The sequence below is a fragment of the Emys orbicularis genome, chromosome 2 (assembly GCF_028017835.1).
Source record: "Emys orbicularis isolate rEmyOrb1 chromosome 2, rEmyOrb1.hap1, whole genome shotgun sequence".
In the NCBI taxonomy this organism is placed as follows: domain Eukaryota; kingdom Metazoa; phylum Chordata; order Testudines; family Emydidae; genus Emys; species Emys orbicularis.
The window spans coordinates 278,772,855-278,787,882 of NC_088684.1; the positions used below are offsets into that span (position 1 = coordinate 278,772,855).

Here is a 15,028-nt window from a genome sequence, read left to right on the forward strand (position 1 = left end):
TGGTTTCAGATAGCAGTATAGATCAGGGAAGCATCAAGTTATGTACAAGCCCCTCCCCTCATATGTACAATCTAGGTTTTATACTTTCCCGAATAAAATATTTACTGTGATTATATTAGTCATTGTGAAAGAGTCAACATGGCTTTTGTAAGGGAAAATCATGCTTCACCAATCTATTAGAATTCATTGAGGGAGTCAAGAAGCACGTGGACAGGGTGGTCCAGTTGATATAATGTACGTGGAATTTCAGAAAGTCTTTGACAACATCCCTCACCAAAAGCTCTGAAGCAAAGTAAACAGTCATGGGATAAGAGGGAAGGATCTCTCATGGAACTGATTAAAAGATATTCCTACTTTTGTTTCCTAAATTATCAGTTTTCACAATGGAAAGGGGTAAATAGCTGGGTTCCCCAAGGACCTGTGCTGTTCAACTTATTCATAAATGATCTGGAAAAGGGGTTGAACAGTAAGGTGGCAAAATTTGCACGATAGTTACTCAAGCTCATTACGGGCACAGAGTGTTACTAGATTCTCTCACTAACCAGGGTGACTGGGAAACAAAATGGCAGATGAAATTCAATGTTGCTAAATGCAAAGTAATGAATATTGGGGAAAAGTCCCAACTATACATACAAAATGGTGGGGTCTAAATTAGCTGTTGCTGCTCAAGAAAGAAATCTGACTCATTGTGGATAGTTCTGGGGCAGGGGGAAAAAAATCTACTCAGTGTGCAGAGGCAGTCAAAAAACCCTAACAACATTAGGAACCATTAGGAAAGGGATAGATGGTAAGAAAAAACATATCATAATGCCACTATATAAAACCATGGTACACTCAGACCTTGAATACTATACAGTTGCAGTCACCTCATTAAAAAAAAAAAAAAAAAAAAGATTTTAGAATTGGAAAAGATACAGAGAAGGGATTAGGAATATACAACAGCTTCCATACAAGAAGAGATTAAAAAACAGGAACTGTTCAGTTTAGAAGAGAGGCATGGCAGAGGTCTATAAAACCTGCAGACCTCCTTGCCCTAGGATGTTGTGAAAACCAAAAGCACAAATGGGTTCAGAAAATAAATTAGATATCTTTGTGGAGGATAGGTTCATCAATGGCAATTAGCCAAGATGGTCAAGGACGCAACCACCACGTTGTGGGTGTCCCGAAACTTCTGACTACCGGAAGCTGGGACCAGATGACAGGAGTGGATCACTTAATCAATTGCCCTGTTTTGGCCATTCCCTCTGAAGCACCTTGTACTGGCCACTGTTAGAAGACAGGCTATTGGGCTACACCAAAGTGGGTTGTGACCGCATTTTAATGAGGTCGCCAAGGCTGGTGTTAGACTTGCTGGGGCCCAGGGCTGAGACCGAATCTTCTAATCCTACTCGGACATCCTCCTCCAATATTTCATCAGATTCTTCCCCCGCCGATCCGCCACCGAGTTCTTCCTCCAGCCCCTCCACCACTGAGTTCTTCCTCCAGCCCCTCCACTAACTCTTCTGCCATTCCTCCACTAGATTCTTCCTCCAGATCCTCCACAAACCCTTCCTCTGATCCTCCATGAGATTCCTCAGGCAGTCAACTGATGACCACTAAGTAGGAATCTAAAGAAACATGCCCATTGTAATCAGTAAGTTAGTTCATAATTCTTAGCTACTTTGTCACTTTCCAGTGTATTATGTCAATGAAGTTGCATGTCATCTTAAAAAAAATTTAAGTCACCGTACCGATAAACACCTTCCTCCTTTATAAGGGTATGTCTACACTACGAAATTAGGTCGAATTAATAGAAGCCGGTTTTATAGAAATCGGTTGTATACAGCCGATTGTGTGTGTCCCCACATAAAATGCTCTAAGTGCTCTAGTCGGCGGACCGCGTCCACAGTACCGAGGCTAGCGTCGACTTCCGGAGCATTGCACTATGGGTAGCTATCCCACAGTTCCCGCAGTCGCCGCCGCCCATTGGAATTCTGGGTTGAGATCCCAATGCCCGAATGATGCAAAACAGTGTCGCGGGGGGTTCTGGGTACATGTCGTCAGGCCCCTCCCCCTCCGTCAGAGCAACGGCAGACAATAGATTCGCGCCTTTTTACCTGGGTTACCTGTGCAGACAACATACCACGGCAAGCATGGAGCCCGCTCAGCTCAGCTCACCGTCACCATATGTCATCTGGGTGCCAGCAGATGTGGGACTGCATTGCTACACAGCAGCAGCAGCTAACTGCCTTTTGGCGGTAGACGGTGCAGTATGACTGGTAGCCTTCATCGGCGATCTGGGTGCTGGCAGCTGTGGGGCTGGCAGCCGTAGGGCTGCATTGCACCAGCCCCTTGCCTTTTGCCTTTTGGCAGTAGATGGTGTATTACGACTGGTAACCGTCGTCATCGTACAGCAGTGGCTGGAACTCCGTATGTCCCCCAGCCCCCCATCCCCCCAGTCATATTCTGCTGCCTTCACAATGACGATGATGGCTATCAGTCATACTTACCTATTACAAGTTGGATCATCGCACATTAGCAGAGTCTTCCCTGAGCAGCAGATCGTGCAATAGGCCTGAAGGCCATCGTCATCATACAGGAAAAATGTGGCTATCAGTCTTAGTACACTAACTGCCAAGCGCCCAGTATTTGCTGCCAAGCACCCAGAAGATGCCGAGGGCTATCAGTCATGCTGCACCGTCGTCTTAAGATGTAAAAAATAGATTTGTTCTGTATTCATTTGCTTCCCCCTCCCTCCGTCAAATCAACAGCCTGCTAAACCCAGGCTTTTGAGTTCAATCTTGGGGGGGGGGGGGGGCATTCTGTGTGACAGTTGTTTGTGTTTCTCCCTGATGCACAGCCACCTTTGTTGATTTTAATTCCCTGTACCTGTACGCCATGTCGTCACTCGCCCCTCCCTCCCTCCCTCCTTCCCCTGGTCCGTCGGATACTAGTTTCGCGCCTTTTTTCAGACCAGACGCCATAGCTAGCACTGGGATCATGGAGCCCGCTCAGATCACCGCGGCAATTATGAGCACTATGAACACCACGCGCATTGTCCTGGAGTATATGCAGAGCCAGAACATGCCAAAGCTAAACCAGGACCAGCCAAGGAGGCGATTGCAGCGCGGCGATGAGAGTGATGAGGAAATTGACATGGACATAGACCTCTCACAAGGCACAGGCCCCAGCAATGTGGAAATCATGGTGTTACTGGGGCAGGTTCATGCCGTGGAACGCCGATTCTGGGCCCGGGAAACAAGCACAGACTGGTGGGACCGCATCGTGCTGCAGGTGTGGGACGATTCCCAGTGGCTGCGAAACTTTCGCATGCGTAAGGGCACTTTCATGGAACTTTGTGACTTGCTTTCCCCTGCCCTGAAGCGCCAGAATACCAGGATGAGAGCAGCCCTCACAGTTCAGAAGCGAGTGGCGATAGCCCTGTGGAAGCTTGCAACGCCAGACAGCTACCGGTCAGTCGGGAATCAATTTGGAGTGGGCAAATCTACTGTGGGGGTTGCTGTGATCCAAGTTGCCAGGGCAATGAAAGACCTGGTGATATCAAGGGTAGTGACTCTGGGAAACGTGCAGGCCATAGTGGATGGCTTTGCTGCAATGGGATTCCCAAACTGTGGTGGGGCGATAAACGGAACCCATATCCCTATCTTGTCACCGGAGCACCAAGCCACCGAGTACATAAACCGCAAGGGGTACTTTTCAATGCTGCTGCAAGCCCTGGTGGATCACAAGGGACGTTTCACCAACATCAACGTGGGATGGCCGGGAAAGGTACATGATGCACGCGTCTTCAGGCACTCTGCTCTGTTTCGAAAGCTGGAGGAAGGGACTTTCTTCCCGGACCAGAAAATAACCATTGGGGATGTTGAAATGCCTATCGTGATCCTTGGGGACCCAGCCTACCCCTTAATGCCATGGCTCATGAAGCCGTACACAGGCAGCCTGGACAAGAGTCAGGACCTGTTCAACTACAGGCTGAGCAAGTGCCGAATGGTGGTGGAATGTGCATTTGGACGTTTAAAAGCGCGCTGGCGCAGCTTACTGACTCGCTCAGACCTTAGCGAAAAGAATATCCCCATTGTTATTGCTGCTTGCTGTGCGCTCCACAATATCTGAGAGAGTAAGGGGGAGACATTTATGGCGGGGTGGGAGGTTGAGGCAAATCGCCTGGCCGCTGATTACGCGCAGCCACACACCAGGGCGGTTAGAGGAGCACAGCATGGCGCGGTGCGCATCAGAGAAGCTTTGAAAACGAGTTTTGTGACTGGCCAGGCTACGGTGTGAAACTTCTGTTTGTTTCTCCTTGATGAACCCCCCGCCCCCCCCCCGCGCCCCCGGTTCACTCTACTTCCCTGTAAGCCAACCACCCCACCCTCCCCTTCCCCCTTCGAGCACCGCTTGCAGAGGCAATAAAGTCATTGTTACTTCACATTCATGCATTCTTTATTAATTCATCACACAACTAGGGGGATAATTGCAAAGGTAGCCCGGGATGGGTGGGGGAGGAGGGAAGGAAAAGGACACACTGCAGTTTAAAACTTTAACTCTTATTGAAGGCCAGCCTTCTGATGCTAGGGCAATCATCTGGGGTGGAGTGACTGGGTGGCCGGAGGCCCCCCCACCGTGTTCTTGGGCATCTGGGTGAGGAGGCTATGGAACTTGGGGAGGAGGGCTGTTGGTTACACAGGGGCTGTAGCGGCGGTCTCTGCTCCTGCTGCCTTTCCTGCAGCTCAACCATACGCTGGAGCATATCAGTTTGATGCTCCAGCAGCTGGAGCATCGACTCTTGCCTTCTGTGTGCAAGCTGACGCCACCTATCATCTTCAGCCCGCAACTTGCTCTGTTCATCCCGCGATTCAGCACGCCACCTCTCCTCTCGTTCATATTGTGCTTTTCTGTAATCAGTCATTGACTGCCTCCACGCATTCTGCTGTGCTCTGTCAGCGTGGGAGGACATCTGTAGCTCTGTGAACATGTCATCACGTGTCCTACGTTTTCTCTTTCTAATCTTCACTAGCTTCTGTGAAGGAGAAACATTTGCAGCTGGTGGAGGAGAAGGGAGAGGTGGTTAAAAAAAAAGACACATTTTAGAGAACAATGGGTACACTCATTCACGTTAAATTTTGCTGTTCACATTACACAGCACATGTGCTTTCGTTACAAGGTCGCATTTTTCTTCTTATATTGAGGGCCTGCCGGTTTGGTGTGAGAGATCACTCACGCAGTGCCAGGCCACAGATTTCAGCTTGCAGGCAGCCATGGTAAGACACAGTCTTTTCGCTTTTTTAACCTTCTTAACATGTGGGAATGGTTTCAAACAGTAGTGCTCTCATTTCCCATACCAAGCACCTGTTGGGTTGGCCATTTAAAATGGGTTTGCAATGTAAAAGGAGGGGCTGCGGTTTCAGGGTTAACATGCAGCACAAACCCAACTAACTCCCCTCCCCCACACACCCAATTCTCTGGGGTGATCACTTCACCCCTCCCCCCCACCGCGTGGCTAACAGCGGGGAATATTTCTGTTCAGCAGAGCAGGAACGGGCACCTCTGAATGTCCCCTTAATAAAATTGCCCCATTTCAACCAGGTGACCGTGAATGATATCACTCTCCTGAGGATAACAAAGAGCGATAAGGAATGGATGTCTGCATGCCAGCAAACACCGGGACCATACGCTGCCATGCTTTGTTATGCAATGATTCCAGACTACGTGCTACTGGCCTGGCATGGTAAAGTGTCCTACCATGGCGGACGGGATAAGGCAGCCCTCCCCAGAAACCTTTTGCAAAGGCTTTGGGAGTACATCCAGGAGAGTTTTCTGGAGATGTCCCTGGAGGATTTCCGCTCCATCCCCAAACACGTTAACAGACTTTTCCAGTAGCTGTACTGGCCGCGATTGCCAGGGCAAATTAATCATTAAACACGCTTGCTTTTAAACCATGTGTAATATTTACAAAGGTACACTCACCAGAGGTCCCCTGTGTGCCCTCAGGGTCTGGGAGCACGCCTTGGGTGAGTTCGGGGGTTACTGGTTCCAGGTCCAGGGTGATAAACATATCCTGGCTGTTGGGGAAACCGGTTTCTCCGCTTCCTTGCGGCTGTGAGCTATCTACATTTTCTCCATCCTCATCTTCCTCATACCCCGAACCCGCTTCCCTGTGTGTTTCTCCAGTGAGGGAGTCATAGCACACGGTTGGGGTAGTGGTGGCTGCACCCCCTAGAATGGCATGCAGCTCCGCATAGAAGCGGCATGTTTGCGGCTCTGCCCCGGACCTTCTGTTTGCTTCTCTGGCTTTGTGGTAGGCTTGCCTTAGCTCCTTAATTTTCACGCGGCACTGCTGTGCGTCCCTGTTATGGCCTCTGTCCTTCATGGCCTTGGAGACCTTTTCTAATATTTTGCCATTTCGTTTACTGCTTCGGAGTTCAGCCAGCAGTGATTCGTCTCCCCATATGGCGAGCAGATCCCGTACCTCCCGTTCTGTCCATGCTGGAGCTCTTTTGCGATCCTGGGACTCCATCATGGTTACCTGTGCTGATGAGCTCTGCGTGGTCACCTGTGCGCTCCACGCTGAGCAAACAGGAAATGAAATTCAAACATTCGTGGGGCTTTTCCTGTCTACCTGGCCAGTGCATCTGAGTTGAGAGTGCTGTCCAGAGCGGTCACAATGAAGCACTGTGGGATAGCTCCCGGAGGCCAATAACGTCGAATTCCGTCCACACTACCCCAATTCCGACCCCCTAAGGCCGATTTTATCGCTAATCCCCTTGTCGGAGGTGGAGTAAAGAAACCGGTTTAAAGGGCCCTTTAAGTCGAAAGAAAGGGCTTCGTCGTGTGAACGTGTCCAGGCTTAATTCGATTTAACGCGGCTAAAGTCGACCTAAACTCGTAGTGTAGACCAGGCCTAAGTTAGCCCCATTATCTGGCCACTTAAACAGGAAAGCAGCAACAATAAATGATTTCTATATGCTAACGAAATGGTTTAATATTTGTTAAATATTTAATAAATGTATTTAACAGTTATTCAAATTATGGATGCTTTGTTTTAGAAGCTGATCACTAAAATGAAGATCCCTTGTGTATAGGCATTTTTACTTTGTTATTTTACTATATATTATACTGAAATGAAACAGTCTCAGCATGTAGGGATGCTTCAGTTTGTCATAGGATTCCTTGCACTCAGTTTATGTTTAAGTACTTGAGAAATAACCACACCACTCATCAGTACTCCACTAGGAAGTAACCATCTTTGCTCCTGGATCATTTTTAAATGTTGCCAGTACTAATGCTGTAACCCTCAGCTTCATTCCTTCACTAGGAAGCAGAACACACGTCCTGCCCAAAGGGGGGAGGAGGGGGAAATCTAAAGAGCAATTAAAAGAAGATGGAGCTAGCTTCTGAATAGGAAACAAAATCTTCTGACTCCTTTCCCTTTCCTCCTCATTTCTCCCTCACCCTCATAAGCCCTTTTTTCTTCCTGCAGGTCAATGGGGCTCATCTCCAAAAGAACCGAAATTTGTTTTTTCATTATTAACGTGGGGAGAATCCAAGCCTCTCCTCCTCCTTAAAAACGAAGGAAAAAGAAATACAAGACAATAAAAAAAAACCCCACTTCCCGCCTCTTTAAAGCATTAGAAAACAAGCTTCCCCCTTTTCCTAAGATTTCTTCATCTTCCCCCTTTTGTTTTGCATGTTTTGGTAGACTCGGCAAAATCTCTGGGAAATAAACTGGCCTCTTCTGTCAACCTAGCTTGATCTTTCATATGCTTACATAGTGTTGGTGTATATGTAAATAGAAGGGCAAAGGGAGAGGAAGGAAAAATGCATTCTGATTAAGATTGTGAAAAGATGTTGGTGCGTATGTGTTACTTTATGGGAAGCTACACTGCTCTCAAAACAAATTCATGGTACAAATCTCTCCCACGGCACACTCAACCTTAACTGTACATGTGTACAGAGAACATTTAGTAGACAAGCTTCCTCTGATCCACTAATGCATTTTTTCCAGATTCCTATAATAAAAGACAATGATTTTTGTTCCTTTCCCATTCTGGAGTTAATCATAAAAGTCACCTACTGTTTGCATTAGTGGTGCATTAATTCCTCTTCAGCTCTATGAAATAGCCAGGAGGCCTCTCTTGTTTCTCATGTCTTGTCTGTAAACAGGCAGAGAATTCTTCTTGCAATCTTCCAGATGTTACTCCTTCTGGTTCCTCTAGGCAGTTCCAGGAGTGAAAGGCTGAACACAGGATGTGTTCTCCTTTTATGGATCAAAAGGGGAAAGCAGCTGCACTGGCAGAGATTGAATAAGATCCCTAGTACTTTTGCTGAGATCTTTTGTATGGCCGTGGGTGCCTTCACAAGCGAACAGTTCATTGGCATGATGCTGGCAAGCATAAAGTATTTTTTAAACTACTTCGTTGACAACCTAATTCTTTATTATTTTCTTTAACTCCATGGTAGCTAGAGGCTTCAGAAGCTGGTTTCACTGCACCTATTGCTTCTGCTTTTTTTTTTTTGGTGGTGGTGGTGGGGGGGGGGGGGAGAAGAGTTCGTTTTTTCTGACTATCATGTGGCACCAGACTCGGGAAGAAAGTGTTTGTATGCCATACAAACAGAGCAATCCACATTTACTAAAGCAAAATTATTCTGTGAGATTTATTAGTTTCTTCTTTTAGAAAGTCCGTAGCAAACTTGATATATTATTTTTAAACAAATCAGACCTTGAGAGAGAGAAAAAACTGATCGCAAAACCCTACGTGCAACAGCAAAAAGCAAGGAGGGAGATAGGAGAGGAAAAAAAAAAAAAAAAAAGACTTTTTAAAACGTCCAAGAGATCAGTAATAGGACTATTTCCAGTGAAAGTCAAATTATACACATCTGTTATGTAGATATGAATTTTAGCCACTACTTTGATGCTCCACCACCACTCCCCAAAAGCCGCTGACTTACCAAAGAAGTCAAATGAAAAGGGGTCCCTTCCACCAAAAAACTCCCTAAAGACATCATCTGGGTTACGGAATGTAAATCCATATTCAAATGGGCTGTCAAAATGACTTCCACCTGCAGAAAAAGAAGTCACATTTTACAACTCTTCACACTAAAGAAGCATAAAATATTTGAGTTGTACATATAAGCTGTATGTGTTTCTATAGTTTCTAAAATAGAGAATTCTAGTTTTTCCACAATAGTTCATTCCTGGCTCATTGGATGGATTTTCTCAATATATTCTTCAAACCACATTTAATACAATTAAGCGAGACTTCATGTTAAATTTTCTTCACATTCTGCTAAAAAGCTCTACTGTATCTGGAATTACTGTAATCAGTTTTTCAACAGCAGAGAATGACTGTCCAATTAGTAAAATATGGAAACAAAGAGGTTATCTGTAGTTTATTACTAAAGTTTCAATTTCTCTGCCCATCCCCTTTCCAGATATCCCTAAAGTTAATAGTAGTCTACAAGTTATTTTTATCATTTATGTTCTTCTGCAGGTTTCTAGACATCAACATTTATTTCTCATTATACTTAAAGGTACACATTTGACTAAAAATGAAGTCTTATTGTCTGATTTTTTTTTTTTTTAAACTCAAAGCTCTTTGTTGGTGTTGAAGTCTGGTACATCTTTACTGCCTGAATCAGTAAAATCTTGTGATGGTTTATTTGATAGTATCACTTGCCAGCTTTTGATTTAGATCAGTGGTTTTCAACCTTTTTTCACATGCAGACTGTTCAAAAAAAATTTTGAATGGAGGTGCGGAGCCCTTTGGAAATCTTAGTCTGTAGACCCCCAGGAGTCTGGGGACCACAGGTCAAAAAAAAAAAAAAATCACTGATTTATATTACATGAAGAATCTGACTTACACTTGGCAAATACAAGCTAAAATTAGACACTTCAGTTGTTAAGACTATGCTTATGATTGTAGACTCTCCTAGCAGAATTTGGGAAGAGTTTCTCCTCTGATTTATTATTGGACTACCTGAGAGGCTCTTTCAAAAACAAGACTAAAAAAAATTTTTTTTTTTTTTTTTTTAAACGAACATGACTGAGTAAAAATGAAACTTTCAGATTCTGCTTTGCAGGTTAATGTCACATTTGTTTAAAAAGCACCTGATAACTGGAACACATTTTAGAAAAAAAATGTAGTCTCTTCTTTTGGTCTTATGCGTTGTAAAAAAATTTCAAAATTTAAATGTTGGGCCAAGTTAGAGTCTAACTTGCTTTTCTTCACTTACTTTGACTATACAGACTAATTCCAGTTATATGTTTAAAATATTGTTTTGGACTAGATAGGCAAATTCACTAGCTGGAACTAGTCCTATCAGAGTCATGTCAAGTTGCTACTCTATGGTATGTGATAACACATCACTACTAGTGGCTCTGTTTCTACATAATTTAATTGCATTTAAAAAGAGTTTAGCTCTTATGGCTACAAATGCTTTTCAGAGCATGAACTAATAGTAACTAAAATGAGTCTGCAGAGTGGAACAGTTTGTTAAAATCATTCAGATGATATGGAAGAAAAAACATGCCAAGTCTACATACCTCCACCTCCTCCATTTAAGCCTTCTTTTCCATATTTGTCATAGATGTCACGTTTTTTAGCTACAAAAAAGTTAATTACATCAGTAGAAATGCAGTATGTATCATTAATGTACTCAGTTGAATTTTATCACAGCAAGTTTATTTAAGCCATGTTTGTCACAGAAAATGCAGAGTACAAATGTTTTGCTAAAGATTATCAAAGCACTGTGCGTGAAGACAAAACTGTTAGTGTCAATTTAGTTCTAGTAGCTACTAATAAAAGGTGCCAAGTTCACCATACTGTATTACAATTTCCACTGAGAGATGATTTAGTATGCTGAAAGGTAGCTCTTCCTTGGAAGGAAGCCTATGGTCTTCATGTTTGTATATTCAGCAAGATAACTAAAGGCACTGCGGCAAAACTGGTAAGAGACTTTGCCACTGAGATATCAGATTGTGGGAAGGCTTCTTTCAAAGAGGATTACACCATGGCTAGGTATGGATGCAGGATGCAAAAGAGCACAAGTGAAGGAGGGGGGCTGTTTAACACACAAAAAATGCTGACTGAAATTACTTGCTTGAGAGAGAGAGAGAAGAAGAGAGAACTAAATCAAATGTGCATTATAGAGTTCAGTCTGAACTTATTACTGACAGAGCAGCCTGAAAAGTTCTGCCAGGTAGAACATGGGGCTTATTGCTCCAGCAGTTCAGACACTATTCTGGAAGTGCAAGCAAGAGACTTGCCAGAGGATTTGACAAAACTAGACACTTATAGTCTGATCCAACTCTCACTGTAGTCTTCTCACTGACTTTAATGGGAGTCTGATCAGGAACTTCAAGACTGTGTGTTCAGGGGAAAAGCACTATCACTTAACAGTTAAGTGGGACACTAAAGAATTTAGTTTTGGGACACTAAAGAATTTAGTAAGAACCCCTTATCTAAAGGGATTGTGCCTATTCTATAGGCACCGGCCACCATTCATGATTCAAGTCCAAGACAAAATTATCTCTTGGATATTGAAGCTTTATGAATTCCTTCTGGCTTCAAGTGCTTCACAAGTCTGTACCTATCTTTCAATAAACTACCTTTCAATTAAGGTAGTTCAATAACAACACTACCTTTCAATAAAGTGATTTCCCGAAGAAAAAAAATGAGCATTTTAAACAGCCTGTTAAATGAGTGAAAGAGGACCAATGAAACAAGAAGCTGGGCAGCCTAGAAAAAAGCAGCAGGCAAGAGACAGGAAGTCCTGCATGTGGGCTGGCAGAACAGAAAGTTTATTTTGAGAACTTCATGTTCTTGGAACTACAGGCACAGTAGTCAAGTATTCTTTGCATGGATAATCCTTAACAGAGCTACTCTTGCCAAAACCCATCTGTTCAAAATTGTAATGATGACAAAATTATTAATAAAATTATAGGAGAATTGATTGCATCTCCAACCACTCTCCTGGGTTAAATTAGCCATGTTGAATCAAAGCTAAAGTACCTGACATGTGGATATCAACAGTATGATTTGTACAGGCTGGTTATGAAAAATAACCAAGTTTTATAGATGCTGCATTACACTGAAATAACCCTTAGTGCAACATGGGAATAGTTGTACCAGATCAGACCAGATGTCCATCTAGTCCAATATCCTGTCCCTCACAATCAGAGGCAAATGTTTCACAGGAAGGTGCAAGAAACCTAAAGGATGACAGTTGTGGAATAAGTTGCCTACAGAGGAAGTTTCTGCCTAGCCCTTATAAATTAGGCACCAGAAACCAAAACATGAAGCAGGGTGAACAAGTCTGTAGCCTGCCAAACCAGGCCCTATTTTGAGAGGCAGACTAGACAAAGGATGGTGCTGCTCTAGCAGAACTTTTCCCATAGTCACTTGTTGCAAGTGAAGTTCACAAGGACATTTCTGGGGAGGAAGTAGTGTTACTCCTCTATTAACCTGAACGTTGGAGAAGGAGGATAGGTCCATCAATGGCTATTAGCCAGGATGAGCAGGGATGGTGTCCCTAGCCTCTGTTTGCCAGAAGCTGGGAATGGGCAACAGGGGATGGATCACTTGATGATTACCTCTTCTGTTCATTCCCTCTGAAGCACCTGGCATTGGCCACTGTTGGAAGACAGGATACTGGGCTAGATGGACCTTTGATCTGACCCAGTATGGACATTCTTATGTAAATTAGACAAGCATATGGAAAAATGGGAGAAGTTTCTATATTGTAGGTCTTAAACAAATAGTCACGTTAAGGCTACCAGCAGGAATTAACTTCCTATGACCAGCCCACGAGCAATGAATGTTTCTGGCAGGATTAATGCATATGGAATAGGTGAAGAGGAAAATGCCCGATTGTACCAGTTTACTTTTTCGGGAAGCAGAGAAGGGAGAAGAGTGAAAAAATGTCAAAGGATGAACTAGATTAGTGGGGGAAAATGTTCGATGCTTTTAAACACACACAAAAAATAAAAAGATGGCTGATAAAGATCTTCCATGGTATAACATCCAGAAATACATGCTATTTCTGGTGTTTATACCAAGGAAGATCTTTATTAACCTTTTTCTTTTAGTGTTTAAAAAATACTAACAGCTCCAGTAAGTTATCTGAGGATACAGAATATAAAAGATGCACAAACCCTTTGATTTATGGTTCAGATTAGCTGCTGACAATGCTCTGACAAAAGAGATGCTTCCTTATAAGTCAAGGAGTTACACTGAAGGGAAACCAAAGTGATCTCTTGCTTATAGTAGCTCATTCTATACAATTTTGATTCTGACCAATTCTAAGTAAATGTTTCCTACAAGAGGTTAATCCTTACAAAATATTAAAACTGATTAGAATTTAAGGCTCCCAACCCCCATAACAAGTAGTTTCAGACAATTCTAAACATTCTGTAAGCCTTGTCAGCGCTCTTATTATGGAGCCCAAAACAAAGCAAGACAACTGTGGAATTTCAGCAACTTCTACACTAAATTTATGAAGTTAACTTTATAAAAACAAGTTAGACATAAATACACCACCCATACATTCTTTCACATTTCTTATTGCGACACAAACCACTTGCCAGTGAGCCACTCCATGGATTCTTCCACATACATTACCCACCATGCTACGTGGGAAGGCTGCATAATCTGTTTAGGAGATTCCCTCATGACATATCACCTCTCCCACAGAATTTTGAAAGCCACAAAATTCTTAAAAGGGTACTGCCCTTCTGACAGTGTATTAGAAATTAAATGTTATATTGAGAGTTACCCTATTGCTCGTTTTGGCTACTGAAAGGAGAGGAAGGGAGGCTTTTGGTATTCAGATCTATATACACACACATCTAACATGATCAGTTCCTGCATACAGCTGGTTAGTTGGTAAAGAAAAAAAAAAATTTTGGACTTGTTATCCCAATTAATAGGACATGAATTAGAAAAAAATGGAGAACCAAGTGATGAGAAGAGACTTTTAGGGGTTTAGGAAGAAGTATGACCACCGTGGCTTCAGCTAATGGATTCCAAGGTTATATTACTCAAAATTCCATGCTTTCAAATCTTTACGAACTCCTGTAGAGGAGTCATTCTTAATCACAGGTCTCTGTAGACTCAGGATTTAACATGTAGGATTAAACTGTTATATCAACTCATTCAAAAATATTTCTTGTGTCTCGGAATTTCTCCTCACTTCCCACCCGCTCAGCACCAGACTGTACAACTACTTCCCACTTTTCCCAAGAGCACCAAACTAATTGCTCACCACACAAAAAAAGTGCCATTTGTGGACCAATTTAAGAAAACCCCTTTAAAGCACTATGCTTCTTCAGCATTTCCACTACAGCATTCCATAACCAAAGATTACCTGCTGCCAAGATCCCTTTTAAGATACTTACCATCTGACAAAACCTCATATGCTTCAGCTACTTGTTTGAATCGCCTCTCAGCTTCTTCTTTATTATCTGGATTTTTATCGGGGTGCCACTTTAGTGCTAGTTTGCGGTACCTGAAATGAAAAGGGAAGATAAATCATGCTCTATTTCAGTAAACTGCACTCAGACAGATATACATAAGAAATACAGGTGTCAAAATAGGAAATCATGAATTAGGACTAGGGTGACCAGATGTCCTGATTTTATAGGGACAGTCCCGCTATTTGGGGCTTTGTCTTATATAGACGCCTATTACCCCCCAACCCATCCCGATTATTCACACTTGCTGTCTGGTCACCCTAATTAGGACATTTAGTCGCTCAAATCTTATTTGTAGACCTATTCCAAGAAATTTTGCTGATACACAGATAAGTAACTTAAGCTGTCAGGCTACCCTCCAGTTTTGCTAAAGAAATATTTTACTGGGAATCAATTACTCCTGGGTGCTGCTGACGGATGGAGGCCCTGTTTGCAGCTAAACTCCTTTAGCTGCTTCCGTGATTCCCTCTGTTCTCTCAATAACCTTGCTACATCTGAGAAGGTTGGCTGTTGACAATCTGGTTTTCAGAGGCAATTCTTGCAAGAAAAGTTAGCCCTACC

At 43.3% G+C, this 15,028-nt stretch overlaps 1 protein-coding gene across 5 annotated transcripts in view; it reads right to left on the reverse strand.

Moving 5' to 3' along the window:
• Positions 1 to 15,028, reverse strand: part of DNAJB6 (DnaJ heat shock protein family (Hsp40) member B6) — a 95,308-nt gene that overhangs the window by 59,097 nt on the left and 21,183 nt on the right. For all 5 annotated transcript variants that reach the window (XM_065399846.1, XM_065399844.1, XM_065399845.1 and 2 more), the window contains exons 3-5: positions 14,393 to 14,502; positions 10,541 to 10,600; positions 8,947 to 9,057 (exon numbers count right to left, since the gene is read on the reverse strand). In XM_065399846.1, the coding sequence (XP_065255918.1) occupies positions 8,947 to 9,057; positions 10,541 to 10,600; positions 14,393 to 14,502 (281 nt within the window). The remainder of the gene's footprint in view (positions 1 to 8,946; positions 9,058 to 10,540; positions 10,601 to 14,392; positions 14,503 to 15,028) is intronic.